The sequence below is a fragment of the Hypomesus nipponensis genome, chromosome 11, assembly GCF_054491055.1.
Source record: "Hypomesus nipponensis isolate SF chromosome 11, ASM5449105v1, whole genome shotgun sequence".
Taxonomy (NCBI): domain Eukaryota; kingdom Metazoa; phylum Chordata; class Actinopteri; order Osmeriformes; family Osmeridae; genus Hypomesus; species Hypomesus nipponensis.
In genome coordinates this window covers 22,428,216-22,455,193 of record NC_140371.1, presented here as the reverse complement: position 1 = coordinate 22,455,193, position 26,978 = coordinate 22,428,216, and the positions used below count along the sequence as shown (strand labels likewise).

At 51.5% G+C, this 26,978-nt stretch overlaps 2 protein-coding genes across 4 annotated transcripts in view; both read left to right on the top strand.

The window, feature by feature from the left end:
- Positions 1-15,948, top strand: part of lyst (lysosomal trafficking regulator) — a 55,577-nt gene extending 39,629 nt beyond the window's left edge. Inside the window, 31 exon segments of the mRNA XM_084709374.1 lie at positions 388-565; positions 765-934; positions 1,596-1,826; positions 2,012-2,178; positions 2,319-2,471; positions 3,297-3,488; positions 3,603-3,719; positions 3,722-3,795; positions 4,116-4,325; positions 4,683-4,859; positions 5,056-5,132; positions 5,401-5,589; positions 5,715-5,860; positions 6,154-6,250; positions 7,148-7,209; positions 7,399-7,454; positions 7,566-7,718; positions 9,104-9,348; positions 9,471-9,537; positions 9,666-9,822; positions 10,799-10,939; positions 11,173-11,390; positions 11,561-11,791; positions 12,000-12,189; positions 12,329-12,465; positions 13,127-13,225; positions 14,194-14,333; positions 14,468-14,565; positions 14,996-15,152; positions 15,287-15,358; positions 15,566-15,948. Of these exon segments, the coding sequence (XP_084565500.1) occupies positions 388-565; positions 765-934; positions 1,596-1,826; positions 2,012-2,178; positions 2,319-2,471; positions 3,297-3,488; positions 3,603-3,719; positions 3,722-3,795; positions 4,116-4,325; positions 4,683-4,859; positions 5,056-5,132; positions 5,401-5,589; positions 5,715-5,860; positions 6,154-6,250; positions 7,148-7,209; positions 7,399-7,454; positions 7,566-7,718; positions 9,104-9,348; positions 9,471-9,537; positions 9,666-9,822; positions 10,799-10,939; positions 11,173-11,390; positions 11,561-11,791; positions 12,000-12,189; positions 12,329-12,465; positions 13,127-13,225; positions 14,194-14,333; positions 14,468-14,565; positions 14,996-15,152; positions 15,287-15,358; positions 15,566-15,704 (4,540 nt within the window). The 3' untranslated portion in view covers positions 15,705-15,948.
- Positions 15,949-19,284: 3,336 nt separating this feature from the next.
- On the top strand, positions 19,285-26,798 carry gng4 (guanine nucleotide binding protein (G protein), gamma 4). 3 transcript variants are annotated; one of them, XM_084667104.1, is made up of 5 exons: positions 19,287-19,768; positions 19,924-19,963; positions 20,620-20,677; positions 21,169-21,274; positions 24,681-26,798. In XM_084667104.1, coding segments are annotated over exons 3-5 (237 nt in total). In that variant the 5' UTR covers positions 19,287-19,768; positions 19,924-19,963; positions 20,620-20,675; the 3' UTR covers positions 24,810-26,798. The 3 variants fall into 3 exon arrangements, with proteins under 3 accessions (XP_084523231.1, XP_084523230.1, XP_084523229.1); XM_084667105.1 differs by lacking the exon at positions 19,924-19,963 and having other exon boundaries at positions 19,285-19,768; XM_084667103.1 differs by lacking the exons at positions 19,287-19,768; positions 19,924-19,963 and having other exon boundaries at positions 19,978-20,677.
- Positions 26,799-26,978: the final 180 nt, after the last annotated feature.

Here is a 26,978-nt window from a genome sequence, read left to right as displayed (position 1 = left end):
CTTTGCACATCTTTGTGTTTCCAAAGCCACCCGAGACATCTGCAGGTCACATGGTCTCCGTCATGCACTCTAGCTCCTCCCCCCTGGACTATAGCTCCACCCCCTGGACTCTAGCTCCTCCCCCCTGGACTTGAATCCTGCAAATTCTGTCTTGTGCTATAAGGCTGTCAGGCCATATCGGTTCTAAAGAGCTGGTGCAGAAATCTATCTTTTTATTAACCGAGGACCGAGGTTGTTTATAAATTCATTTCTTATCCGGGGGGTGCACATTTTCAATGATCAGGAAGTGTGTGTGACATCTCCCTGTATGTGTAATGCACCTATCACCCTCATGAAGCTCAACCTTTTAGAAAGCTGAGTATCGAATAAGTATCCACTGTGTTCCAGGAGTACGGAGGACTGCCTGGTGCTGGTGTGCTGCGGCCTGTACGACCTGTTGAGAGGAGTGCTGCTGCTGCTGCCTGACCTGATGCTGGAGGAGGTGATGGACAAACTCATCCAGCCTGAGGCCCTCATCGTCCTGGTCAACCACTCCTCTCCCCTCATCCAGCAGGGGGTGATGAAGGTCAGCTGTCCACCGCTACCATCCTGTTAGACAGGGAAATGAAGAGTCACATGATAGCCAATCAGACGGACACTTGAATGTAGCAACTTCTACTTATGATGTGTATTGTTATGCACCAACCTACAAAAGCAAATTCCTTAAATGTGAAAACGCACTTGGCAATAATCCAGATTGTGATCCTCTGATCCTGATCCTCCAGTTGCTGGATGCCTACTTTAGCCGAGCCTTCAAGGAGCAGAAAGAAAAGTTCCTGAAGAACCATGGCTTCTCTCTGTTGGCCAACCAGCTGTACCTCCACCAGGGCAGCCAGGGTCTGCTGGAGTGCTTCCTGGAGATGCTGTTCGGCCGCCCCGTCAGTCTGGAGGAGGAGTAAGTATTGTGGGACATATCGAGGATATCCTGTCTGCTGAACGATGCTCAGGTCGTCCCCAGGGGTCTCATCACACTCTTACCCTGCTACTGAGATTATATACACTGTCTGTCTGTCCTGTGTTGTCCAGCCTGGACCTGGAGGACATGGATGTCAAGTAGTTTGATTATATACACGTCGAAGTAGTTTGATTATATACACGTCGAAGTAGTTTGATTATATACATGTCAAAGTAGTTTGATTATATACACGTCGAAGTAGTTTGATTATATACACGTCGAAGTAGTTTGATTATATACACGTCAAAGTAGTTTGATTATATACACGTCAAAGTAGTTTGATTATATACACGTCGAAGTAGTTTGATTATATACACGTCGAAGTAGTTTGATTATATACACGTCGAAGTAGTTTGATTATATACACGTCGAAGTAGTTTGATTATATACACGTCGAAGTAGTTTGATTATATACACGTCGAAGTAGTTTGATTATATACACGTCGAAGTAGTTTGATTATATACACGTCGAAGTAGTTTGATTATATACACGTCGAAGTAGTTTGATTATATACACGTCGAAGTAGTTTGATTTGGTGGATTGGTGACGGTGAATAACAAACCTGTCTGTCTGCCTGTCTGTCTGTCCTGTGTTGTCCAGCCTGGACCTGGAGGACATGGATGGCATCTCTCCCTTCAGGAAGCGCTGCATCATCCCTGTGCTGGGCCTGATAGAGAACTCCCTGTGTGAGAATGCGCTGGTGCACAACGTGCTGTGCATGCTGCTGCAGCTCATCAACGCCTGCCCCAAGCTGGCTGACGTCCTGCTGGACCACGGCCTGCTCTACGTGCTCTTCAACACGCTGTCCACCCTCAACGGCATGGAGGCCGGGTACGACCCCCTGCCCTCCCTCTCCCCCTGCCCTCCCTCCCTCCCTCCCTCCCTCCCTCCCTCCCTCCCTCCCTCCCTCCCTCCCTCCCTCCCTCCCTCCCTCCCTCCCTCTCCCCCTGGGCTCTCCCCCCTGCAGGAGAGACGTGAGCCTGCTCTCTGTCCTCATGCTGTGCTCTCTCCTCCAGGATCCCCCTGCACGACTACAGGCTGCTGGTGGGGGACATCCAGCAGCTGCTGGTGGCCGTCACCATCCACTCCTGCAGCTCCTCGGGGTCGCAGTACTTCCGCATCATCGAGGACCTGGTCACCCTGCTGGGGGTCATGCAGACCAGCAAGATGCCCCGCACCCAGGGTAGGCCTGGCAACCAGGGGCCCATTTTGCCTGGTCACCCCTTTCAGACCAGAGACTATACCGTATACGACTAGGGTACTAGTACCAGACTGTTTACCATGACGAAGGGCTCACAAAAATCCTTCCTGTTCTTCCTGCAGAGATGGCCGTAGCACTGCAGTTCCGCGTCCTCCAATCAGCCATCGAGTTCATCAAGACCACAGCCAATCAGGATCCCCAACCTCTGAGCAGCTTTGTGCACCTGCCCCCCTCCCCCCACCACGCCCTCCACCCCAAACGCCGCAGCATCGCAGGTGAGCACCAGCCCGTCACTCACCTGTTCAGCCAGCAAACATTCCTGTCACCACAGACTCACTTGTACACCTGTGTCTCCACCCTCCACCCCTCCACCAAGGTTCCATGGCCATGAAAGACTCCATAATCCCCCGCCTCCCCAGACAGCACTACTGTTCGTACGGGCAGATCCCCCTAGCCCACACCTTCAGCTTCCTGTCTGAGGACAGCCCCCTCCCCTCCCCCTCCAGCAGCACCTCCCTCCTGCTGTCCTCAGACCCAGGTAGCCTGGTGGGACACAGCAGGAGAGAACATGACCCATGTCTCCTCCTATGCGGTGATCTCCAACCTGTCCCTCTTCCTCCGGGCCTCTTGCATGAGGAAGAGGCTGGTTGTTAACCTGCCCAGTACCGACACCAGTACTGGTGCCTGTGTGTGGTTTTAACCTGACACTTTGAAGATTTCTACATCTACAAGTGGGCATGTGTTGCTTTTTTTGGACCAGTGTCTTTGCAGATGCTGATTAAACATGCTGTTTTGACGTATGAGCTGTGAAGTGAGGGAAAGATGCATGGCATATGAGCACTTCTTTTTCCAAAAGAGCGTCCCCTAAAAGTTCACGGTTTTCACAGCTGGTTTTGCTCACGAGATGCCTGCATGTGTGAATGATGACAAAACTTCCTAAAACCTGACGGAAAACCTTTGATATTTCCAATTCATCATTTGATTTAATTGTATCTTTGTTGTTGTTTGTGTGTGTGTATGCGCATGTATATGCATGTGTGTGTGTGTGGCTGCGTGTGTGTGGCTGTGTGTGTGTGTGGCTGTGTGTGTGTGTGTCCCAGGCCGGCGCAGGTTCTCCCTGGCTCAGTCCGACTCCCTGCTGACGAGGATGCGCTCGGTGGCCAGTGATGAGCTGGGCCACCTGATGCAGCGCAGGATGAGCCAGGAGAACCCCATCAGAGCCAGCGAGACAGAGTTCATACAGCGCCTGCAGAGGCTGCTGGTCCTGGCCGTCAACAGACTCGTCTACAACAGTAAGACACACTTATCTCCAAAGCCACGTACAGAGGGGGGAATGCAAACCTGCGACCTCTCGGTCTGCAGTGGAACACTTTAACCACCGAGCTGTGTTCTCCCTCTCCTTTCAGACGTCAGCAAGGACTTCTGTGACCTGCTGACCTTCCCCGACTCCCCCGACCAGCCGCCCCCTACTCCTGACCCCGGAGACCTCCCGTCCGGGGAGAACGGCTCCGCCCCGCCCTTCCCCCTCCCCCCGCCAGCATGAGGAGCTTCCAGAAGGAGATCCTGAAGCTGATGATGGAGGCCATCAAGATCAGCCTGGTCAGTGTGAGGGTCACTGCGTCCTCTACCAGCTGTTTGATCAAACCACATTACAGAGCCACTTGAACTTGGAACAGGGGTGATGTGTGCTGTCCTGGAACAGCCAGCCTCTGTGGGAGGGGCCTCCAGCGCCCCTGCCTCTGTGGGAGGGGCCTCCAGCGCCCCTGCCTCTGTGGGAGGGGCCTCCAGCGCCCCTGCCTCTGTGGGAGGGGCCTCCAGCGCCCCTGCCTCTGTGGGAGGGGCCTCCAGCGCCCCTGCCTCTGTGGGAGGGGCCTCCAGCGCCCCTGCCTGATCCTGTGGTCGTGCTTGTGTTTTCTCAGGGCAGCACCGGGCGGGGTGGCGCTCCTCGTCAGCAGTGGCGCCGGGTCCTGTGGTCATGCCGCGACACGTTCCGGGTCCAGATCGGCCGTCTCCTGGTGCACGCCCTCAGCCCCACCAGGCCGCTGGCAGACAGGAAGGAGGCGCTGGAGTTTGTTCTGGACCCCAGCCACCCGGAGATCCTCAGGGAGAGCCTCAGCCCGGGGCTGGAGGTGAGACACAGCCCTCTCTGTCTGACACAGCCCTCTCTGTCTGACACAGCCCTCTCTGTCTGACACAGCCCTCTCTGTCTGACACAGCCCTCTCTGTCTGACACAGCCCTCTCTGTCTGACACAGCCCTCTCTGTCTGACACAGCCCGCTGTCTGACACAGCCCTCTCTGTCTGACACAGCCCTCTCTGTCTGACACAGCCCTCTCTGTCTGACACAGCCCGCTGTCTGACACAGCCCTCTCTGACTGACGCTGTCTGATGTGAAATAAAGGAATATGAATCTCGCTGTAGTTATTGTTATGTAATAGAACCACAAATGGATCTGTTTAGCTTGTTGTGACTTGTGTCCTCCCTCAGCACGGCCCCAAGCTGGCTCTGTTCCTGCACGAGATGCTGCATGATCACAAGGACAGCCTGACCAAGGAGGAGCAGGTCCTGGCCGGGGCCTTCATGACCTCCCTCAAGCTGTGTGGCCATCGCTGCATCCCCCCCAGCGCCCCTCACAAGCCTGACCTGCTCAAGGCCATCCGAGAGGTACTAGCTCCCCCTCCTCCTGTCCCTGCTGAGACAGACAGACAGACAGACAGACAGACAGGACAGGGGACAGTAGAGCTGTCCTCTCTGTCACCCACAGGAGGAGTGGAGTTTCAGGTGTAGAAGCTACACTGTCTGGTCACACAACTGATTCACTCTCCTCCTCTCCTCCTCCTCTTCTCCTCTCCTCATCCAGGAGAAATACAAGTACGAAGGAGAGGAAAAAACCAGCAAAGCAGCTTGGGAAAAGAAGATGGCCAACACTCAGAAAGGGTGAGAGGGGGAGAGGAGGGAGAGAAAGAGGGAGAGGAGGGAGAGAAAGAGGGAGAGGAGGGAGAGAAAGAGGGAGAGGAGGGAGAGAAAGAGGGAGAGGAGGGAGAGAAAGAGGGAGAGGAGGACAGAGGGTAGATGGGTGGATAAGGGGTAGAATGGGAGAGGACTTAGTGCTGGGTGTCCTTTCCTGTCAACTAAACCAGACGTTCTGTCAGATCAGATGCAGTCCTCCTTGCTCTGTGGCTGTTCTCACCTCTCTGTCTCTCAGGCTCATCCAGCGGCTGGATGGGAAGTCCAAGGACATCTCGAAGATAGCGGCGGACATCACCCAGAAGGTGTCCCTGCGGCAGGGCATGGAGAGGAAGAAGGTCATCCTGCACATCCGGGCGCTCTACAAGACCGACCTGAGCGCCAGGAGACACTGGCAGGAGCTGGTGCAGCAGCTCACACACGACCGGTGAGACACACACACACACACACACACACACACACACACACACACTGAGGTGTCTAACTGTGTGTCTGTGTGATGTGTTGGTTGACCGTGTGTGTGCGTGTTGGTTGACTGTGTGTGTGTGTCAGGATGGTGTGGTATGACCAGACCTCCTACCCAACTTCCTGGCAGCTCGACTCCACCGAGGGTCCAAACCGTGAGCGTCGACGCCTGCAGCGCTGCTACCTCACAATCCCCAACAAGTACCTGCTCAAGGACCGCCGCAAACCTGACGGTAAGGCCCACCTCCTGACCTCTCACCTCCTGACCCCTGACCTCTCACCTCCTGACCTCTCACCTCCTGACCTCCTGACCCCTGACCTCTCACCTCCTGACCTCTCACCTCCTGACCCCTGACCTCTCACCTCCTGACCTCTCACCTCCTGACCTCTCACCTCCTGACCTCTCACCTCCTGACCTCTCACCTCCTGACCTCTCACCTCCTGACCCCTGACCTCTCACCTCCTGACCTCTGACCTCTCACCTCCTGACCTCTCACTCTTCTCTCTCCCTGTGTCGTGTGTTCAGAGCCTGTGAAACCGCCGCTGTCGTTCCTGTTTGAAGACAAGACTCACTCCTCCTTCTCCTCCACCGTGAAAGACAAGGCCACCAGCGAACCCATCAGGTAGGAGTGTGTGTGTAAGGGAGAGAGGGGTGTGTGTGTGTAAGGGAGAGAGGGGTGTGTGTGTGTAAGGGAGAGAGGGGTGTGTGTGTGTAAGGGAGAGAGGGGTGTGTGTGTGTAAGGGAGAGAGGGGTGTGTGTGTGTAAGGGAGAGAGGGGTGTGTGTGTGTAAGGGAGAGAGGGGTGTGTGTGTGTAAGGGAGAGAGGGGTGTGTGTGTGTAAGGGAGAGAGGGGTGTGTGTGTGTAAGGGAGAGAGGGGTGTGTGTGTGTAAGGGAGAGAGGGGTGTGTGTGTGTAAGGGAGAGAGGGGTGTGTGTGTGTAAGGGAGAGAGGGGTGTGTGTGTGTAAGGGAGAGAGGGGTGTGTGTGTGTAAGGTAGAGAGGGGTGTGTGTGTGTAAGGGAGAGAGGGGGGTGTGTGTGTGTAAGGGAGAGAGGGGTGTGTGTGTGTAAGGGAGAGAGGGGTGTGTGTGTGTAAGGGAGAGAGGGGTGTGTGTGTGTAAGGGAGAGAGGGGTGTGTGTGTGTAAGGGAGAGAGGGGTGTGTGTGTGTAAGGGAGAGAGGGGTGTGTGTGTGTAAGGGAGAGAGGGGTGTGTGTGTGTAAGGGAGAGAGGGGTGTGTGTGTGTAAGGGAGAGAAGGGTGTGTGTGTGTAAGGGAGAGAGGGGTGTGTGTGTGTAAGGGAGAGAGGGGTGTGTGTGTGTAAGGGAGAGAGGGGTGTGTGTGTGTAAGGGAGAGAGGGGTGTGTGTGTGTAAGGGAGAGAGGGGTGTGTGTGTGTAAGGGAGAGAAGGGTGTGTGTGTGTAAGGGAGAGAGGGGTGTGTGTGTGTAAGGGAGAGAGGGGTGTGTGTGTGTAAGGGAGAGAAGGGTGTGTGTGTTTTCCTCCCAGCTAACCCTCCCTGTGTTCAGGTTCACCAGGCGGTGCATCAGTGTGGCCCCCTCCAGAGAGACAGCAGGGGAACTCCTGCTGGGTACGACTCACACACACACACACACACACACACCACTCACACACACACCACAGACGCACAATCCTCACATCCAATATCAGATTCACAGAACATTCGGCCATTCGGGCCACGAGAGAGATTCATCCACAAGACGCAGAGAGTGTCCCTCTCTCTAAGTGTCTATGCTAACGCTGTGCGTCTCCTCTGCAGGCAAGTCTGGGATGTACTTTGTGGAGGACAATGCTGCTGATGCTCAGGACAGCCAGGTGAGTCTGCTGTCACACCGTCTGCTGTTGCTGCTCACTTCTCCTCAGCAGTAAGGGGGCTGGGTCTGTCTGGCCTTTGAGGAAACTGTGTGTGTGTGTTCTCTGTGGCAGAGTATCCATGGTGAGACGGAGGCAGCATCGTTCTCCTGGACGTACGAGGAGATCAAGGAGGTCCACAAGCGCTGGTGGCAGCTGAGGGACAACGCCCTGGAGATCTTCCTGACCAACGGACGCACACTGCTGCTGGCCTGTCACAACACCAAGGCAAGACCTGACCCTGACACCCTGACCCTCACCCTGACCCCTTATGCTGCTGGCCTGTCACAACACCAAGGCAAGACCTGACCCCTCACCCTGACCCCTTATGCTGCTGACCTGTCACAACACCAAGGCAAGACCTGACCCTTGACCCCCTGACCCTCACCCTGACCCCTCACCCTGACCCCTCACCCTGACCCCTCACCCTGTCCCCTTATGCTGCTGGCCTGTCACAACACCAAGGCAAGACCTGACCCCTGACCCCCTGACCCTCACCCTGACCCCTTATGCTGCTGTCCTGTCACAACACCAAGGCAAGACCTGACCCCTGACCCCCTGACCCTCACCCTGACCCCTCACCCTGACCCCTTAATCAAATCAAATCAAATCAAATTTATTTGTATAGCCCTTTTTACACGCAAGCATGTCACAGAGGGCTTCACATACGCCCATAGAACTGCCCCTCAACCAACCTAAACCCTCAAGGAAGACAAGGAAAAACTCCAGAAAAACTCCCAACGGGAGAAAAAATGGAAGAAACCTTGGGAGGAGCAATTCAGAGAGGGATCCCCTCCTCCAGAGACGGTTGGCAAGAGAGAGGAGCAGAACACAAGCTAAACATAGTCATACAGTGTCAATGGGTTTTAAAACACCAAAAATCCATTGTTCGGCTTTATAGACGTTGGATGGGACCTGGAAACTCGCTGTTGACCGTCATGGAGGCTGGTTTCCGGTTGACGACCTGGTCCAGCGTTGGTAGACCGACGACCAGGCAGGTCCTGACAGCTCAGACCCCCCACACCACAAGGGATGTGTGGGGGGGACAGAGAGGAGAACAGGGATTAGAGAATGCCAGGAGCAGCTAACAGTTTCAGTCGTAATAGAATGAGATCCCCACCGGTCAAGTGTGGACTAGTGCAGCAATTTAACAAAGCTAAGAGGGTATGTGATGCAGCCCCACACACCAAGACAGCGACAGCCCCCCTTGGTTGGAACATGAAATCTGTTCCAGGGGAAACAACTCTAAAATAGGTTATATTTATACGAATAAGGATGAAAACAACCAGCCCCCCGTTGTCTCCAACTAGTAAACTATAACAATTAAAATATACAGCAACGGAACTATTACAGTAACAATATACAATAACAGGTTTACTTTATTTGTAACATTTAAATGGGCAGTGTGAACATAAGCTAAAAGCCTTATGCTGCTGTCCTGTCACAACACCAAGGCAAGACCTGACCCTCACCCTGACCCTTCACCCTGACCCTTCATCCTGACCCCTCTGGCCCTGACCTGGAAATGTCCCATCATGTCAATCAAAGTTGTTGAATTCATCGCAAAACTCTCACCACACCGTCTCACTTCCTGTGTCACTTGTCGTCCGCAGTTCCGTGATGATGTTTACCACAACATCCTGAACTGTGACCTGCCCAACCTGCTGGAGTATGGGAACATCACCGCCCTGACTCACCTTTGGGGCTCAGGACAGATCTCCAACTTTGAGTACCTGACACACCTGAACAAGCACGCTGGGCGCTCCTTCAACGACCTCATGCAGTACCCCGTGTTCCCCTTCATCCTGCGGGACTACGTCAGCGAAACCTTGGACCTGCAGGACAGCGCCATCTACAGGTCAGTGTGTGTGACATGAGGATGTGACCTGCTGGAGCAGTTGTGGTTTTGCAGCAGTCACATTGCACAATGCTGGGCACCCAGAACCTTACATGGATCTTTTTTCATTTTTCTCCTGTTAGAAATCTAAACAAACCTATCGCAGTGCAGTCCAAAGAGAAAGAGGATCGCTACGTAGACAACTACAAGGTACACGTTCAGCACCATCTGTGTGTGTGTGTGTGTGTGTGTGTGTGTGTGTGTGTGTGTGTGTGTGTGTGTGTGAGGGAGGTAGGGGGTTCTGAGCAGCACATCTGAGGTGTGTGTGTGTGTGTCAGTACCTGGAGGAGGAGTACAGGAAGGGTGCACGCGAGGACGACCCCATGCCCCCAGTCCAGCCCTACCACTACGGCTCCCACTACTCCAACAGCGGCACCGTGCTACACTTCCTGGTCCGCATGCCCCCCTTCACCAAGATGTTCCTGGCCTATCAGGGTGAGTCCTACCCCAGCCCCTCCACCTATCCGCTGCTTTGATTTTGCAGTTGAGTAGGATGGAGTATTGAGCTTCTGTTTAGTCTATACTACCTATATTAGTCTATGCTTCCTACATTAGTCTATATTACCTACAATTAGTCTATACCTACATTAGTCTATACTACCTACATTAGTCTATACTACATTAGTCTATACCTACATTAGTCTATACTACCTACATTAGTCTATACTACCTACATTAGTCTATACTACATAAGTCTATACTACATACATTAGTCTATACTACATTAGTCTATACTACCTACATTAGGCTACACTACATTAGTCTATACTACCTACATTAGTCTATACTACCTACATTAGTCTATACTACATTAGTCTATACTACCTACATTAGTCTATACTACATTAGTCTATACTACCTACATTAGTCTATACTACATTGGTCTATACCTGAGCAGTGATCATGGGAGCCCTGGACGTGCATCATGTGCATTAGACATCAAAGGGTGCTTTTTGGGCTCTCTCTCTTCATCTTTCTCTCTCTCAATCTGTCTCTCTTCATCTCTCTCGCTGGCTCTCTTCACAATTCCTCTCTGTTCCTCTGTTGCTCTCCCTCCTCTTCCTTTTCCTCCCTCCTTTCTACACGGCCCTCCTCTAGCCCCCACCTCTCTCTCTCTCTCTCTCTCTCTCTCTCTCTCTCTCTCTCTCTGTGTCTCTCTCTCTCTCTCTCTCTCTCTCTCTCTCTCTCTCTCTCTCTGTCTCTCTCTCTCTCTCTCTGTGTCTCTCTCTCTCTCTCTCTCTCTCTCTGTGTCTCTATCCTCTGATGTTTCAGTCTTTGGATCTGGTTGTGTGTGTGTGTGTGTGTGTGTGTGTGTGTGTGTGTACCGGCCAGCGGTGTTTCACAGGGCTGTAAAAGAGAGGCTCTCTGAGAGCCGGACTGCTTTCATCACTGTGGTCTGTTGCCTCTTCAGATCAGAGCTTTGATATCCCTGACCGGACGTTCCACTCCATGAACACCACGTGGAGGCTGTCGTCGTACGAGTCCATGACCGACGTCAAGGAGCTCATCCCAGAGTTCTTCTACCTCCCAGAGTTCCTGGTCAACAGAGAAGGTCAGGAGCACGGCCGTTTAGGATCTCTCCTACTGTCCAGATCTCTCTCTGCCTCTCTCTCTCTCACATTCTCATCCTCTCTCTCTCTCTGTGCCTCTCTATCCGTCTCTCTCACCCATCTCTCTCTCTGTCTCTCTCAACCATCTCTCTCTCTCACACTCCATCTCGATACTCTTGTCATCAGAGAACCTCTAACCCTGTCATGTGACTAAACTGTTGCGTGTCTCTGGCAGGGTTCGACTTTGGGGTGCGTCAGAATAGCGAGAGGGTGAACCATGTGAACCTGCCCCCCTGGGCCCGGAACGACCCTCGGCTCTTTGTACTGATCCACCGTCAGGCGCTGGAGTCTGAGCAGGTGTCCCAGACCCTGAGCCAGTGGATAGACCTGGTGTTCGGCCTCAAGCAGAAGGGCAAGGCAGCCGTCCATGCCATCAACGTCTTCCACCCCGCGGTAAGGCTGGGGCACACACCTCCTCCTACAGAGGAACACACACACATCAACGCTTTACTGCCCTGACAGTTTACATTCCAAATCCAATAATCCCCTCCTGCAGAACCTTCTTTGTTTGGTTTGTGTCACGCCCAATGTCACGTCCAATGACGGAGCTCTCCTTTCTGCAGACGTACTTCGGCATGGACGTGTCTGCAGTGGAGGACCCTGTGCAGCGCCGTGCCCTGGAGACCATGATCAAAACGTACGGCCAGACGCCCCGCCAGCTGTTCAGCACGGCCCACGCCGGCAGGGCCGCACCCCGGCTCAGCATGGACGGAGAGCTGCCGGCCGCCATGGGCCTCCTGGTGCAGCTGGCCTTCAGAGAGACCAGGGAGCAGGCCAAGGAGATCGTCTGCCCGGTCAGTCTGGCAGCCTGGAGGAGCCGCTCTGACGGCTGGGTGGTCTGTTTGTTAGAGAGAGACTGTGTGGTGAGGTGTGACCCTAGCTGCAATGTGGAGAGTGACTGTGTGCTGAGATCTATTAGAGGTTGTACCGTACACTGATCAGCTAGCAGGTATACAGCTGTTCCTCTCCTTCCTAACTGTGTGTTGGACCCTGTGTTGTCAGAGCCCCTTGCCCTGGATCAAGGGTCTGAAGTGGGGTGAGTACGTGGGCTCCCCCTGCGCCCCAGACCCCGTGGTGTGCTTCAGCCAGCCGCACGGAGAGCGCTTCGGCTCCCTGCTCGCCCTGCCCACCAGGGCTGTTTGCGGCCTGGCACGCAAGTTCTGCCTCATGATGATCTACAGCAAGGAGCAAGGTGAGGCCTCCGGCCTGGGGTTCAGAAGGGCAGTGTGTGTGTGTGTCTGGCTGAGGAAGGTGTGTGTGTGTGTGTGTGTGTGTGTGTGTGTGTGTGTGACCCTGCGTGGTCCAGACTCACAGCCTCTCCTCCTCGACAGGAGTGAGGAGCATGCACAGCACGGACATCCAGTGGTCAGCCATCTTGAGTTGGGGCTACGCTGACAACATGCTCCGTCTGAAGAGCAAACAGAGTGAACCTCCCCTCAGCTTTATCCAGAGCTCCCCTCTGCACCAGGTGAGCCCTCCCCTCTGCACCAGGTGAGCCCTCCCCTCCTCCCCTCTGCACCAGATGAGCCCTCCCCTCCTCCCCTCTGCACCAGGTGAGCCCTCCTCCCCTCCTCCTCCTCCTCCTCTTCCTCCCCTCCTCCTCTTCCTCCTCCTCCTCTTCCTCCTCCTCCTCTTCCTCCCCTCCTCCTCTTCCTCCCCTCTTCCTCCTCCTCCTCTTCCTCCCCTCCTCCTCTTCCTCCCCTCCTCCTCTTCCTCCCCTCCTCCTCTTCCTCCCCTCCTCCTCTTCCTCTTCCTCCTCCTCTTCCTCCCCTCCTCCTCTTCCTCCCCTCTTCCGCCTCGTCCTCCTCCTCCTCCCCTCCTCCTCTGGGATGCACCATAGGGCTGGGATGCACCATAGCGCCCTCTGGTGAAAGGAATTTCTCCCCCTCTTTTAGTGTGGTCGATATTCTTCAACTCATCATGGAGTCGGAGGAACTCCCTTATCAACTGGGTTGTTTTTATCCTTTCTCAACCTAAATGCTCCTCCCCTCTCTCCCTCAGTCTGTCTCTCTCTTTCTGTGTCTCTTTCTCTTTATTACTCTCTAACTCTCTTCCTATGTCTCTCTCCCTCCCTCTCTCCCCCAGTCTAACTCTCTTTCTATGTCTCTCTCCCTCTCTCTCTCCCCCAGGTGACCAGCTGTGCCTGGGTACCTGATGGTTGTCAGCTGTTCACAGGCAGTAAGGGCGGAGTCATCACCGCCTACGGCAACCGCTTCACCAGCACCACGGTGGGTTTCCATGGCGACATGCTCCCCTCCCCCACCCGCCCCTCTCTCCCTCCCTCTCCTCCAACCTTCCTCCTCCACATCAACACCCACCTACCTTCCATTATCTCTCCTGCTAGACCGCCGTGCCGCGCACCCGCTCAGGGCCTCGCTGTGGCAGCTTCATTAGTCATATCACAGTTGCCCTAGAAACACTGTTCCTCCTGGCCTGCAGGGTGGGCTGCGTCTGGAAGTTCAGTCATTAGAGAGGCTTTCAGTCTCTTACTGTTGTTACCCCTGCATCTGACACCTCCCTGCCCTCCACTCACACTCCATCTCTCTATCTCTCTCTCTCTCTCTCTCTCTCTCTCTCTCTCTCTCTCTCTCTCTCTCTCTCTCTCTCTCTGTATTTATCTGTCTCTCTCTCTCTCTCTCTCTCTCTCTCTCTCTCTGTATTTATCTGTCTCTCTCTCTCTCTCTCTCTCTCTGTATTTATCTGTCTCTCTCTCTCTGTCTGTCTCTTCATCTCTCTCTCTCTCTGTATTTATCTGTCTCTCTCTGTCTGTCTCTTCATCTATCTGTTTCTCGAGCTCGCTTGCTCACGCTCTCTCTCTTTGTCTTTTGTTCCCATACAAGGCCCTACCCCCTTCTCTTTTCCAATCTCTCTCTTCCATTCAACCCTCTCTCTCCCCTACAGCCCTCTCCTCCCCCCTCCTCTCTCTTAGATCTTATAGGTGTATTCAGCAGCCACACAGGATGAATCATACCGTCTGGTTTTCTGAAAAAGGCTTAACTGTTACTCAGTGCATATGTCTCATGGGCAAGCACCCAGTGAATGAATGGAATGTGAAGTCTCACTGAAACTTGGATCTTCTGTAAAGTGTCTTGGTCCCAGGGTGGGGTTCTTCAGTGTGTTTGTGAGGGGGTTTGTGGAAGTGTACAAGCTAACTGTGTGTGCGTGTGTGTGTGTGTGTGTGTGTGTGCGTGTGCAGCCCACCGAGATGGAGGTGGAGTCCCAGGTCCACTTGTATGGCCACACAGGGGAGGTGACCAGCCTGTTTGTCTGCAAGCCCTACAGCATCCTCATCAGTGTCAGCAGAGACGGCACCTGCATCCTCTGGGATCTCAACAGGTGTGTGTGTGTGTACACAGGGGCAGAACTACAGTGTTTTAATGCTAGCTTTGTTAAGCTGAGCACGTATCATTCCGTACACTTGTCAACTCTTCCAGTCTTCACACACCCTGTGTGTGTGTGTGTGTGTGTAGGTTGTGTTATGTGCAGAGTCTAACGGGACACAAAAGCCCCGTGACGGCCGTGTCTGCCAGCGAGACGTCGGGGGACATCGCCACCGTGTGTGACTCAGGTGAGGACCGACCGCTTGCTAGCTCTCTAACCTACTGGCTAACTGGCTAGCTCCCTAACCTACTGGCTAACTGGCTAGCTCTCTAACCTACTGGCTAGCTCTCTAGCCTTCTGGCTAACTGGCTAGCTCTCTAGCCTTCTGGCTAACTGGCTAGCTCTCTAACCTACTGGCTAACTGGCTAGCTCTCTAACCTACTGGCTAGCCTTCTGGCTAACTGGCTATCTCTCTAGCCTTCTGGCTAACTGGCTAGCTCTCTAGCCGTCTGGCTAACTGGCTAGCTCTCTAACCTACTGGCTAACTGGCTAGCTCTCTAACCTACTGGCTAGCTCTCTAGCCTTCTGGCTAGCTCTCTAGCCTTCTGGCTAACTGGCCTCCGTCAGGTAAGATGGTTGCGGCGGATGTTAACGCTTGTGGTGTTTCCCGTGTTTAGTGGGCGGCGGCAGCGACCTGCGCTTGTGGACGGTGAACGGTGATCTGATTGGCCACGTCCACTGCAGAGAGATCATCTGCTCCGTGACGTTCTCCAACCAGCCGGAGGGCGTGTCTGTCAACGTCATAGCTGGAGGGCTCGAGAACGGAGTGGTCAGGTGAGGGTTAGATGATGGTGTGGGTGTTTATCTGTGCTTTTCTAAATGCTGATATTCAAACAAACTGACTGAATGAATGTTTTGTGATTGTGTGTGTGTGTGTGTGTGTGTGTGTGTGTGTGTCGTCTCCTCAGACTGTGGAGTACCTGGGACCTGAAGCCAGTGAGAGAGATCACCTTCCCCAAGTCCAACAAGCCTATAATCAGGTAGCGTATAAACACACACCTTCCCTAGGTCTGAGTCTTAGCTCAGAGGTAGAGTGCTTTAACTGCAGATCAAGACATCGCAGGTTCAAATCCCCCCCACCTCCCCCCAGCCCGTACGTCACTTTGACTAAAAGCATCTTCTAAATAAACAAGTGAACATAATACTGCCACGGTGCTGACTGTGTCCCCTCCCCGCTGTGTGTCCAGCCTGACCTACTCGTGTGACGGCCACCACCTGTACACCGCCAACAGCGAGGGCACCGTGATGGCGTGGTGCCGCAGGGACCAGCAGCGCATGAAGCTGCCCATGTTCTACTCCTTCCTCAGCAGCTACGCTGCCGGCTGATGCAGCCCCCAAGACGGAGACATGCCCTGATCTCTCCACCTCCTGATCTCTCCACCTCCTGAACACCATCAGGGTCTCCATGAGCAGCCTCTCTGTGTCTCTCTGTGTCTCTCTCCCCCTCTCTCTGCTCTATCTCTCTCTGTCACTCTATCTGTCTCTCTCCTCTCTCTCCCTCTGCTTCTCTCCCCATCTCTCTTTCCGGGAGACAGACATCAGCATGCTCCGGATACCCTCCCCCCAGCCCTCCACCCCAGCCCTCCCCCCAGCCCTCCCCCCAGCCCTCCCCCCAGCCCTCCCCCCAGCCCTCCCCCCAGCCCTCCCCCCAGCCCTCCCCCCAGCCCTCCCCCCAGCCCTCCCCCCAGCCCTCCACCCCAGCCCTCCCCCCAGCCCTCCCCCCAGCCCTCCACCCCAGCCCTCCCCCAGCCCTCCCCCCAGCCCTCCCCCCAGCCCTCCCCCAGCCCTCCCCCCAGCCCTCCCCCCAGCCCTCCCCCAGCCCTCCCCCCAGCCCTCCCCCCAGCCCTCCCCCAGCCCTCCCCCCAGCCCTCCCCCCAGCCCTCCCCCCAGCCCTCCCCCCAGCCCTCCCCCAGCCCTCCCCTCCACCACAGATCTGAAGCCATTCCCCTCCGAGCATCAAGCAATCACATGAAAACAGTGTTATTTGTGTGTGTGTGTGTGTGTGTGTGTATATATATATATATATATATATATATTTATAGATATTCAGGAGTAGATCGGGAGGGCAGGATGGATCACAGACAGCAGCTGAGGTTGCCATGGACACATGAACTCTGGACTAGATTCCATTCATGTCTCCGTTTATCACGTTCTGATCCGTGGATGTTTGGACTGGCCACGCCTCCAGCCTGAAGTCTACGCCTTTTTCCCATGGCCACGCCTCCCTCTCCCCCATGGCCACGCCTCCCTCTCCCCCATGATCACGCCCTTCTCCTCTAAGGCCAGCCTGAGTTCTCTGACAGACCAGGGCTGGACCGGAGGAAGCCCACTCTGCTTAGGCTGCAGATCCACAGGAGAGAGCTCCTCCACTGGGAGACTGGAGCCTCTCTCCCCCTGGCCTGGCCCTCTCATCCCCTGGCCTGGCCCTCTCATCCCCTGGCCTGGCCCTCTCTCCCCTGGCCTGGCCCTCTCTCCCCCTGGCCTGGCCCTCTCTCCCCCTGGCCTGGCCCTCTCTCCCCCTGGCCTGGCCCTCTCTCCCCCTGGCCTGGCCCTCTCTCCCCCTGGCCTGGCCCTCTCTCCCCCTGGCCTGGCCCTCTCTCCCCCTGGCCTGGCCCTCTCTCCCCCTGGCCTGGCCCTCTCTCCCCCTGGCCTGGCCCTCTCTCCCCCTGGCCTGGCCCTCTCATCCCCTGGCCTGGCCCTCTCTCCCCCTGGCCTGGCCCTCTCTCCCCCTGGCCTGGCCCTCTCTCCCCCTGGCCTGGCCCTCTCTCCCCCTGGCCTGGCCCTCTCTCCCCCTGGCCTGGCCCTCTCTCCCCCTGGCCTGGCCCTCTCTCCCCCTGGCCTGGCCCTCTCTCCCCCTGGCCTGGCCCTCTCTCCCCCTGGCCTGGCCCTCTCATCCCCTGGCCTGGCCCTCTCTCCCCCTGGCCTGGCCCTCTCTCCCCCTGGCCTGGCCCTCTCTCCCCCTGGCCTGGCCCTCTCATCCCCTGGCCACTAGTGTTGAGGCAGAGACACCCTACTGGATCCTGGCTTAATGGAGAGGGTTGGAAAACGTGTGGAGGGGTGAAGGATCGTTGCTCCTTGCGTTGCCTGTGTGCTGCTCTCGCTTGCTAGAACCAAGAAGACCGTGTGTGTGTGTATCTGAGTGTGAACCTGGGTTGGAGATGGTTCAGCCAGCCTGTTTCCTTCACTAACTTGGTTGTTATTTGTGTTGAGCTACTCTTACTGCTGTCCAATGACAGACATCTTTATTATTATATTTATTATCAATGAAAGTATTTCTAAGTAATGAGAGTATTTCTTTCGTTCTTGTATTTGTCCATCCTTCTGTCATCAAATGGATCAAGTGTGCGAGGGTCCTCTCTCTGTCTGCAGGATAGAGGAGAGGGATCAGATTGGTAGTCCAGGGTGGGGCAAGTACAGGCACTGGCACAATGCTCTGAGTCTCTACACCCCACACACACACAGACAGACAGACAGGGATTACAGCCCCCCGCGGGGGATACAGCCACCCTGGACCCCTAATCCCCTCCTCTGATGAATAATCTCTCACACAACTGAATTAGTCATCACTTACACGAGGCCCTGGAGACACTGTCCACTGGCTTCAGCCTGGCACCGCACTGAACACTTACAGCCACATGAACATCTGTCTGCACTGAGTCTCCACAAGTACAATACCTCTCTCAGGTCCACAGCTCTCCCTGGGTACACCCCCATCTGCGCTGGAAGGGTGACTGCAGAGGGCTGCGGGTGAAAGAATCCATCAGATCACCTTCAGGATTGTTCAGGATGATTCTGTGGGAGGTTACGCAGTATTCTCTCTTGCATTTCTATAACTAGCATTACTGTCACATGCGCTGAGGTGCGTTAAGGTTTATTTTGCGTTAAGGTTTATTTCTTCTCTTGGTCTGAGAAAACAAAATTACGTCTTACATTTGACGCCTGTGCTGATGTTTACGAGAAAGGGAACATAGTTTCCACACGGCTTCATCCCTTAAACTGGACGTGACCTGTGCATCCAGAAAAGAGGAGGCGGTGAGGAGGAACTGAAGCCTCAAGCAGAGGGGATCCTACTTACCTGCTCTGAAGAAGTTTACAGATCGTTTGTTTTTGCTTTGCTTTTTGGGGTTGTATCTGTTCCCTTCGTACAGTATGTATGCATGTGCATCTCCTTCTAGACATTTCTGCCAGCTCTGAACATCTTCAGGATGTGTGCAGACTCATCACAAGACTGAGACGGGCTCTTTGACACGGGTCCATCTGAGGGGCCTGGTGTTAAATTGCATGGATGCTATTTGGTAAAAGAGGCATATTTACCAGGAGAAGTTATGAAAGGGGGGTGTGTCATTTGTTTTGGTGACAGAGAAAGATGAAATTAAAGAATGTTAATTTTTGTTATTGTAAAGTTCGAGATTATTGTTTTATTTTACTGAAGCTGTTTATTTTTTTTTTCCTTTGGTGGGTCTGGTCTGGCCTGCCCTTGTCATTTGGTTTCAAGAGTGGAGCCCTGTCATGTTTTTGTAAATGTGTATGGACAAACTAAGTGATCAGTATATATAATACAAATATAAATATTTAAGAAACTTTACATTCAGTGTCTGTGTATTGTCCCTGTATTTAAAGTGTTTATTTCTCTAATATTTATAAAGAAAGGTTAAGATTCAGACCAACAATTTTACAGCTCATTCATACCAAACCCCTTCGGTCACCCCGTGGTCAGCCTGTTTCTAGAAGAATAGGCCTTTAGGGAGCAGGCTGTGGCAGAAGTCAGGACCCATCTGGGCCGACACTGAGACCAGTGATGTGCAGTCAGATGTCGAAGCAGGGGAGTGTCCGCGTCCCTCGAGCGCCCTGCAACAGTAAACCCATTCAATGTGTAATACGTCCCATAATTTGCCGGAGTGTGTGATTTTAGAAATTCATGAATACTATCGAAACGATGCATGGCGGATACGTTCTGCATTTGGATGGTTCTGTGGCACCAGCGATCTGAATGCCTGCCTTCCCATACTGCCTACGTGCCACCGTTTCAAAACGTTCGTTCTTCATCTTCAGTGGTTTCTGCCCCATATTCCATCGTCATAAAGAGGTTTCCCCCCTGCTGTATGGGTAATTTCTCCAGGTCCAGCGGCGGTAGTGGGTGCTAATCGAGGTCTGGCTGTGTAGACAGTAGACAGACCATCCTTGAACGGAATATGCGTAAATTCACGGCACATTTTGGGGCGAGACGCGGCACAGCACGCGGCTAAAACAGCATCACCGTCAATAAATACAAACAGTCGCGGTCAAGACGGGGTTTCCTCGATCCTTCACTCGTTTTGAATTTGACAGATCCTTTTGTTGGGTGGAGTCAACACAAAAATCTCAATCTTGGAATCATTGACATATTTCAGGTAGGCTATTTCACTCAGGTTACTCTTTATTTTCCCCCTCAATATTCGATGATGACTGGTGTATGCTAGCTTATTTGCGTTTTTGATTTCAAGCGAAATGATGCATTCTGATTCAAAATGTTGATTGTGGGGATTTCTGTTTTCCTTTTCTATAGTATATCTGCTACAACAATTGCGACGGGCAGCTACACACAGGTATTCCTTATTATACGGTTAATATTGATTACTTAAATGTAATAATATAACGTCTTTCCACTACCATAGCGCACGGGTGTGACATTAAATGTAAATATCACGTCCTCTGTGATTCGTTTGTTTATTAAGACCAATCGTATGGTCGCCTACAAAAATCAGACTCACAAATATGGAGACGGCTAGATAGATATGACCGAGGCTATGTAGTTCGTTATTAATTGGTTATAAGCCTTTTTGGGCGCGACCTGGAAAATGTATGTCGTTGAATAGTGTCTTCTCTGTGACCAAACCGCACGTTATTGTCATTACAAGCATGCACGAGCAGGGCAGGTAAATGCGTTCATTGACTGATCCTGTCATCAGAAAGACTGCTGCATAACAGAGTGATTTTGATTATAAGGATACAAAATACACGTAACGGTTTCTTTTGCGATGAATAGGCCTATTCATCAAGGCCCCTGATATATTGTGTGGCCTTGTGGTGAGCTGGCTTTTAACGCATGGGTCACGAGGTAAGATTATTGAGTGTGCAAGTCCAATCCTCGGAAGGTTTCTTTCTTTCTGAATGCAACAACACCCAACCCAACCACCTGTGAATGACTACCTGATCACCACTGGAGAGAACCTCACCAGCATCTCTCCTGTACCTTCCTCAGAGACCAACCTCAAGAAACAAGAGAGGAAACACCAGTCTTCAGCGTGTCAAAAAGAGATGTAAGCAATCTTTACCATGTGCGGCCTAAATTGCAGTCTGTTCATGTACTGCTTGATACTGAAATTGATTTAACCAGAGTGGCTATCACAAGTGGCAAACATCATTTTGAGTCTACATAGTCACACGTGTACAGACTGAGCCAGAGATGAACTGAGACGCTACAAGATGGCTTTCCAGTCTGCAGAGCAGCAGGAGAGAGCAGCAGGAGAGAGCAGCCTTTGTGTTTTTTCTGATGAGCAGAAACCATCAGAGCTGTGACCAGTCAGTGGCCCTGAAAGAGCATCTCGGTAGAAAATCTACAGAAACAATTATTAAACTGATCCTCTTGAGATAAGTGCCCCCCGTCTATGACACTGACGTCTCACGGGGGCGTAGGCAGGGTGTCCCTGAGGGCGGAAGCTGGGTGGGTCTAATGGAAGGCATGTTGGCTCCCTGGCTCATCTGTGCTCCTCTCCACCCCCTTCCACCCCCCCTTCACCCCCCCCCCCAGGAGCGCCATGAAGGACGGCATAGCCAACAACAGCACAGCTAGCATCTCCCAGGCCAGGAAAGCAGTGGAGCAGCTGAAGATGGAGGCTTGCATGGACAGGATAAAGGTAAACCCACATCTGTGCCCGACTACTACAGTCTGGAGTGTTAGGTGTGTTGTGGGTGCCGGCTGATATTTGCTACCTTATAATTGTTCTTTGATGGATTATTGTTGGAAGGGGAAGTTACATACGTGACTGACTGTGTTGTTGTTGATGCGTGGCTGCCTTAGTGGACGTTTACCATTAAATATTTAACGTTATTAGCGGATGTGGGGTTTCAGTTAGTACATGTCCATGTGCTGCCAGTTTATGCATACTCTCAGTCCAAATGAATCAATTGCAAATTCAATAGCATCATTCTGATCATGAGCCCATTTGGTATTTAAACAAATCCTACAATATTGAATGAAAGTCAGGAGATACTTAGAACTAAAGTAATGAGTCCAGCTAAAACATGCCTTACTAAACAGTACTTTCCATTTAGTTCTGTTGCTCATAATTTCTTGAGGCTGAACACAAGGTGATGGATGTTTTGATCATTAAATTATATCAGATTACCATTAGAAAAAATCCCTTTATCTTCCTAGAATAGTTACACAGTCAATGTAGGGAGTTTCTTAGATTTGCTACAAGCTGTTATCAAATTAAATAATAAATGTATCAAAGATATTGACAAACTGACCATCACCATGACCTGGTTCACCCTGAAAAGGTTTCCCTTTCATCAGACCATGACTTCTTGTTAACAACCACATATATACAAGGGGAATTCCCTTTTACTCCATTGGTGAAGATATCAGGAAGTTCCTTAAACATTTGGACTGACAGTCATTCGGGGTGTGTCCTTTGTCTTGAGCTGCTTCAGAAGACACGGTGAGCTGGGATGTCTTCTGGCACTTTGGATGGATGTTTGTTCATTCATTCTAAGCACAACGGATTAAAAAATCATAAACAAATACAGTAAATTAGTATTTCAATGATCAAATAGCACAGAGAGAGCAGAGCATGTGGCTTCTTCTCTGTGGAGACTGAAGGTTGAGGAAGACACTGCTACCCCTCCCTCCCACTTTCTCTCTTTCACTCTCTATCTCTCTCTCTCTCTCTCTCCACATACTGTGAGGCTGCAATAAAGATTTTGACACTCCCTCTATTTTTATCTCCCTCTTCTGGGATTGTATCATTTTGCAGACTGCAAACATTCCTCTAGTGAAATAGGAGATAGTCATTGACTTGCACTTTTCCTGGTACATACATCCACCCTCCCAGTTTATATATATTTTTGGCAGAATAAGGTATTTTAAGTGTCTACAGTGTGTAGAATCAACACACAGTCTTTGGTCTCATTCGTTCTTTCCTAAATAAATTCCAAACACGTGTGTTGAGAAGATGGTGTTCGGTGGACTGAGCTAACTAAGTCGAACTGCTGAATGTTGTGTTTTTTCTGTCAAAGACATAATGGTCCTGTGCCCTCAGAGCTCAGGGCATCATCTGATTCAGTGTGCTGCTCATGTGCTCAGGGAGGGATTGCCCCGGAGCAGGGGAGCTGGACTCGGCTCCCTAGTCTGGAGAGCTGCCATCTAGCATTGTGCAGTTCAGCTCAACAATGGTGGCTTACATGAATAACCCACCTTACCTCTGTTGTAGAGAAAAACAATGACCTTGGGAAAAAATGATTAGGGGGGGGGGGGGGGGGCAACATTAATGACCTCTCCTTGGAGTCCTTCTAGAAAGTTTTAGTCCTTGTCTTCGTTTTTTTTGTCCTGGTGAGCCTCACTTGAACTCAAGTCGACCATGGAGGCTCTCCTTTCACTCAAGGACAAACCCTCTCTGCCACTGCAGGAGAAACGCAGCTTTTGAGGAACATGTGGAATGACAGAGAGCGAGGAAGGGAGAGGAGGACTGATGAGCCAGGGATAAACATCTAGTAGAGTGAGACAGACAGAGTCTGAGGGAGAGAAGGAGAGGGGGAGAGAAAGAGAGAGGCAGAAGAAAAGACAGGGAGGAGAGGGGGGAGGGATAGAGAGGGGCAGAAGAACAAGGGACAGGGAGAGAGGTTGTCTCCCTCTGTTGAAATTCGCTTCATTCGCGCAAATAATTCGCTTTGCATTTGGTGTGAACACACAACACAGCATAGGGGAGACAGGGGAGAGAGACGTGGGCGCCGAGGGGAACGGGCTCTCCGTGCTGCTGATTGGTCGCCGTACTCATTAATTGCTCAATCAGCCAAAGGAATGTGACCCGTGCTAATTAGGAGGGTTCTCCTCTCGTCACGGGGGTTCTCCTCTCGTCACGGGGGTTCTCTGTAATCACAGCCTGCTGTTTTTTGATGACATGGCTTGATGACTCGCCATGCCTTGTCCCTGTTCCCTGATCTCTTCTGAAAAGCAACTGTTCTTGGCCGGGTTTCCCAGATTCGTTAAGAAGCTCTTAACGCTAAGAGCTTCTTAAGAGCGCTAAGAACGCTCTAGAACGCTCTTAGAACGCTCTTAGAACGCTCTTAGAACGCTCCTAAGAAGCTGTTAGCGTTAAGAGCTTCTTAACAAATCTGGGAAACCCGGCCATTATGTTTCCGATCATGCTTAGACATGCTTTCGAGATGGTGTTTGTGTCATTTGTATTGCGCACGCCACACACTCTCACACACCACACACACTCTCACACACCACACACACTCTCACACACCACAAGCCAGTTGTAATCGATGTTACTGCTACTCATGGTGTCATTTACAGCAGGAATGAAAAGCTGTCTTTTCTTTTCAGTATCGCATGACCATTTTGGTATCACACCCTGTCTGTCCATCAAAGTCGCAGAAATTGCAGCCAGAATTGTGGGAGTTGTATTCCCCAAGTGAAGGAACAGGTCGGTCATTCAGAGAGACGGGGCAGATGGTTTAGGCCTCAACTCATCTCCCAGAGCCACAGTCTTTCCTGCAACACAGCTGCTCCTCCTCTCTCCCTCACCGGGCTACCCTTCAATAACCCCCCCCCCCCCCCCTCCGATCCAGAGGGGAAACTGAGCCAGACTGTTCATTCAGTGAAGTATGGATCTGAAGTGTTATTTTAGAGACAGCCTGCCATGCCTGATCAACAATATCTCCCTGGTCTCTCTGCCTCTCTCCCCGCTCTCTCTGCCTCTCTCCCCACTCTCTCTGCCTCTCTCCCCGCTCTCTCTGCCTCTCTCCCTGGTCTCTCTGCCTCTCTCCCTGGTCTCTCTGCCTCTCTCCCTGGTCTCTCTGCCTCTCTCCCTGGTCTCTCTGCCTCTCTCCCCACTCTCTCTGCCTCTCTCCCCACTCTCTCTGCCTCTCTCCCTGGTCTCTCTGCCTCTCTCCCCGCTCTCTCTGCCTCTCTCCCGGTCTCTCTGCCTCTCTCCCCGCTCTCTCTGCCTCTCTCCCTGGTCTCTCTGCCTCTCTCCCCGCTCTCTCTGCCTCTCTCCCTGGTCTCTCTGCCTCTCCCTGGTGTCTCCCCCACAGGTGTCGAAGGCGGCGGCAGACCTGATGGCGTACTGTGATGCACACATACGCGAGGATCCTCTCATCATCCCTGTGCCAGCCTCAGAGAACCCCTTTCGAGAGAAGAAGTTCTTCTGCACCATCCTCTGATGGCCCAACGACCTGCAGGCCCAGGCTCACCGCTGCCCGGCTGGTCTGTCACCTCCACACCTGAAGCTACTGGCCATGGGCATGGAGTTGAGGTTGGCCTAGAGGACTGTGTTCTGCTCTGTCCCAGGGGTCTGAAGAGCCAGCCGCTACACTGGCACCAAGTGAGCTTGTCATGTTTTGTTTAATAGGTTTGTTATTGCTTCATTATTAGAGCCTTGCTCAGTGCTTAATGAGATGAAAGATGTTTTATATCCTTTCTTTGGTTGTGCTAGATTTCAATGGCTCAGGAAACAAACAAGTCCCCTTTTTGTATGGATTAAAAAATAAATAACGATAGCCCTTCTCATTTTCATGCTAAAGTATATCTTCCAATTCTAATCAGATTTGTTCTCATCTTAAAATAAATTCCCTATTCCAACGACATCTTCCCAAAAAATCTTTGAGAAGATCAAAAGCATTGAAAATTATCCCAATTGAATTAAATGGCTAAAATCACATGACATTGTTTCTGTTTGTATTCAGGAAAGCTGAAGATGGAAGTTACTAGAAGCATGATATATGTGTTTCCTGTAACATTTAACATTAGTTACAGGGCAAAAAAAATTCTAGTTTATTGATCAACAATGTTACATTAGACAAAAACCCTCAAACAGAACTCCAATCCTGTTCCAATATAGCTGACTGATCTCAGTCCAGAACAACATGTGGTTCCTCTTCCCCAATCATACACCAGTGAATCATGAGTTCATTACAACTTGTAGATAGCTACATTTGTGGAAAAAAATTGATCTAAACTTGTATCTGTCTGTTCCACCTTCCGTTTCAATTTTATTTGACATTTCCACATCTTTATTTGTTTCCTGGGCTTGTTTCCTTTGCCTGTACTGGACTGAATGGCACGGCCTTTGACCATGGAGCCAATCAGAGGCCTTTGACCATGGAGCCAATCAGAGGCCTGCATGTTACTCCTTAACTCAGCCTCCTTGGATTCTAGGGGCCAGGTCTTGCAGACTGTACAGTATGTTACCAGTGCCAATATCTGTGAGAACTGTGTATTCTCTACACTGTAATCCCACAGGCTTTCTATCTTACGTTTGTTTGTTTGGAAAAAAGCACAATGTCAAATGTTTCCTTTACATGGTAGTAATTTTTACAGCATTTTGAATTGTTAAATATTATTGTTATTATTGGTAGTTTATGAAATATCTGTTGCACAGCACTGACATCCTTGTGAAGTAGTGCTACCTTAGCTTGTATGATACTTAGGTGAAACATTTATAATATGTGCAATTATTAATACGATTTGAGTATTTTTTAACAAAAACACTGATAAGGGTCGGTTTACATGTTATGATCCCTTCTATGGTTCAGGTTCTTTTGCATCAGCTTTTTTTGGTTCTGTACAACAACAACAAATCACTGTTGGTATTTGAATAGGCATTCTTAATAAGGATCATACATCCTACCTAGAATTTTAGCTGAAACTATCAGATATCAAGATTTTGCTCAAACTGTTTTGTTTGCAGAATAGTCATGTTTCTCTGTCTTGTTAACCTGAGACTGCCTCAGGGTACTTTCACTAACCTCAGTGAAAAGGTGGTGCCAAATCTCAACATGAAGTATGGATTTCATGGCCTAACATGAATTTTGCATGGAATTATTTCTGACTATGTGTAACAGGGATACTTGAGAAATACATTGATGAAAAATATTGCCTCTAATGTTATTTCATTAGTGCTTTTCTGTCAGATAGAGAGGTCTGGATGGACTTAATCTGCTGTTCAGAAATAATAAATGAAGTCTTTGACAAAGAAAAGCAGTAAAATCGCAGGTGTAAACCCCTGGATTGACCCAAAATGAATTAAAGGAAATGGCAACCCAAGTTCTCTGTTTTGTTTTTATAAAGTGCTTTTAGACGGTTGCTGTCAAAAAGTTAATGAATCGTGTTGAATTTTTTGTGTTAAGTAGAGACCTCTTGTGGCTCAATGGACATCATTTGACCAGGGCTCTATTTGCAATTAAACTGTTGCATATCATCGGGAGATGTTGTATTAACTTCCTCATGACATTCTACACTAGGCAAGGTTTTAGACTATAATAATGTCAGACAGGTCTTCCTGTATCAGTGCTTCCATGATGTGCAAACTAAGATCCATATCCATGATCTGG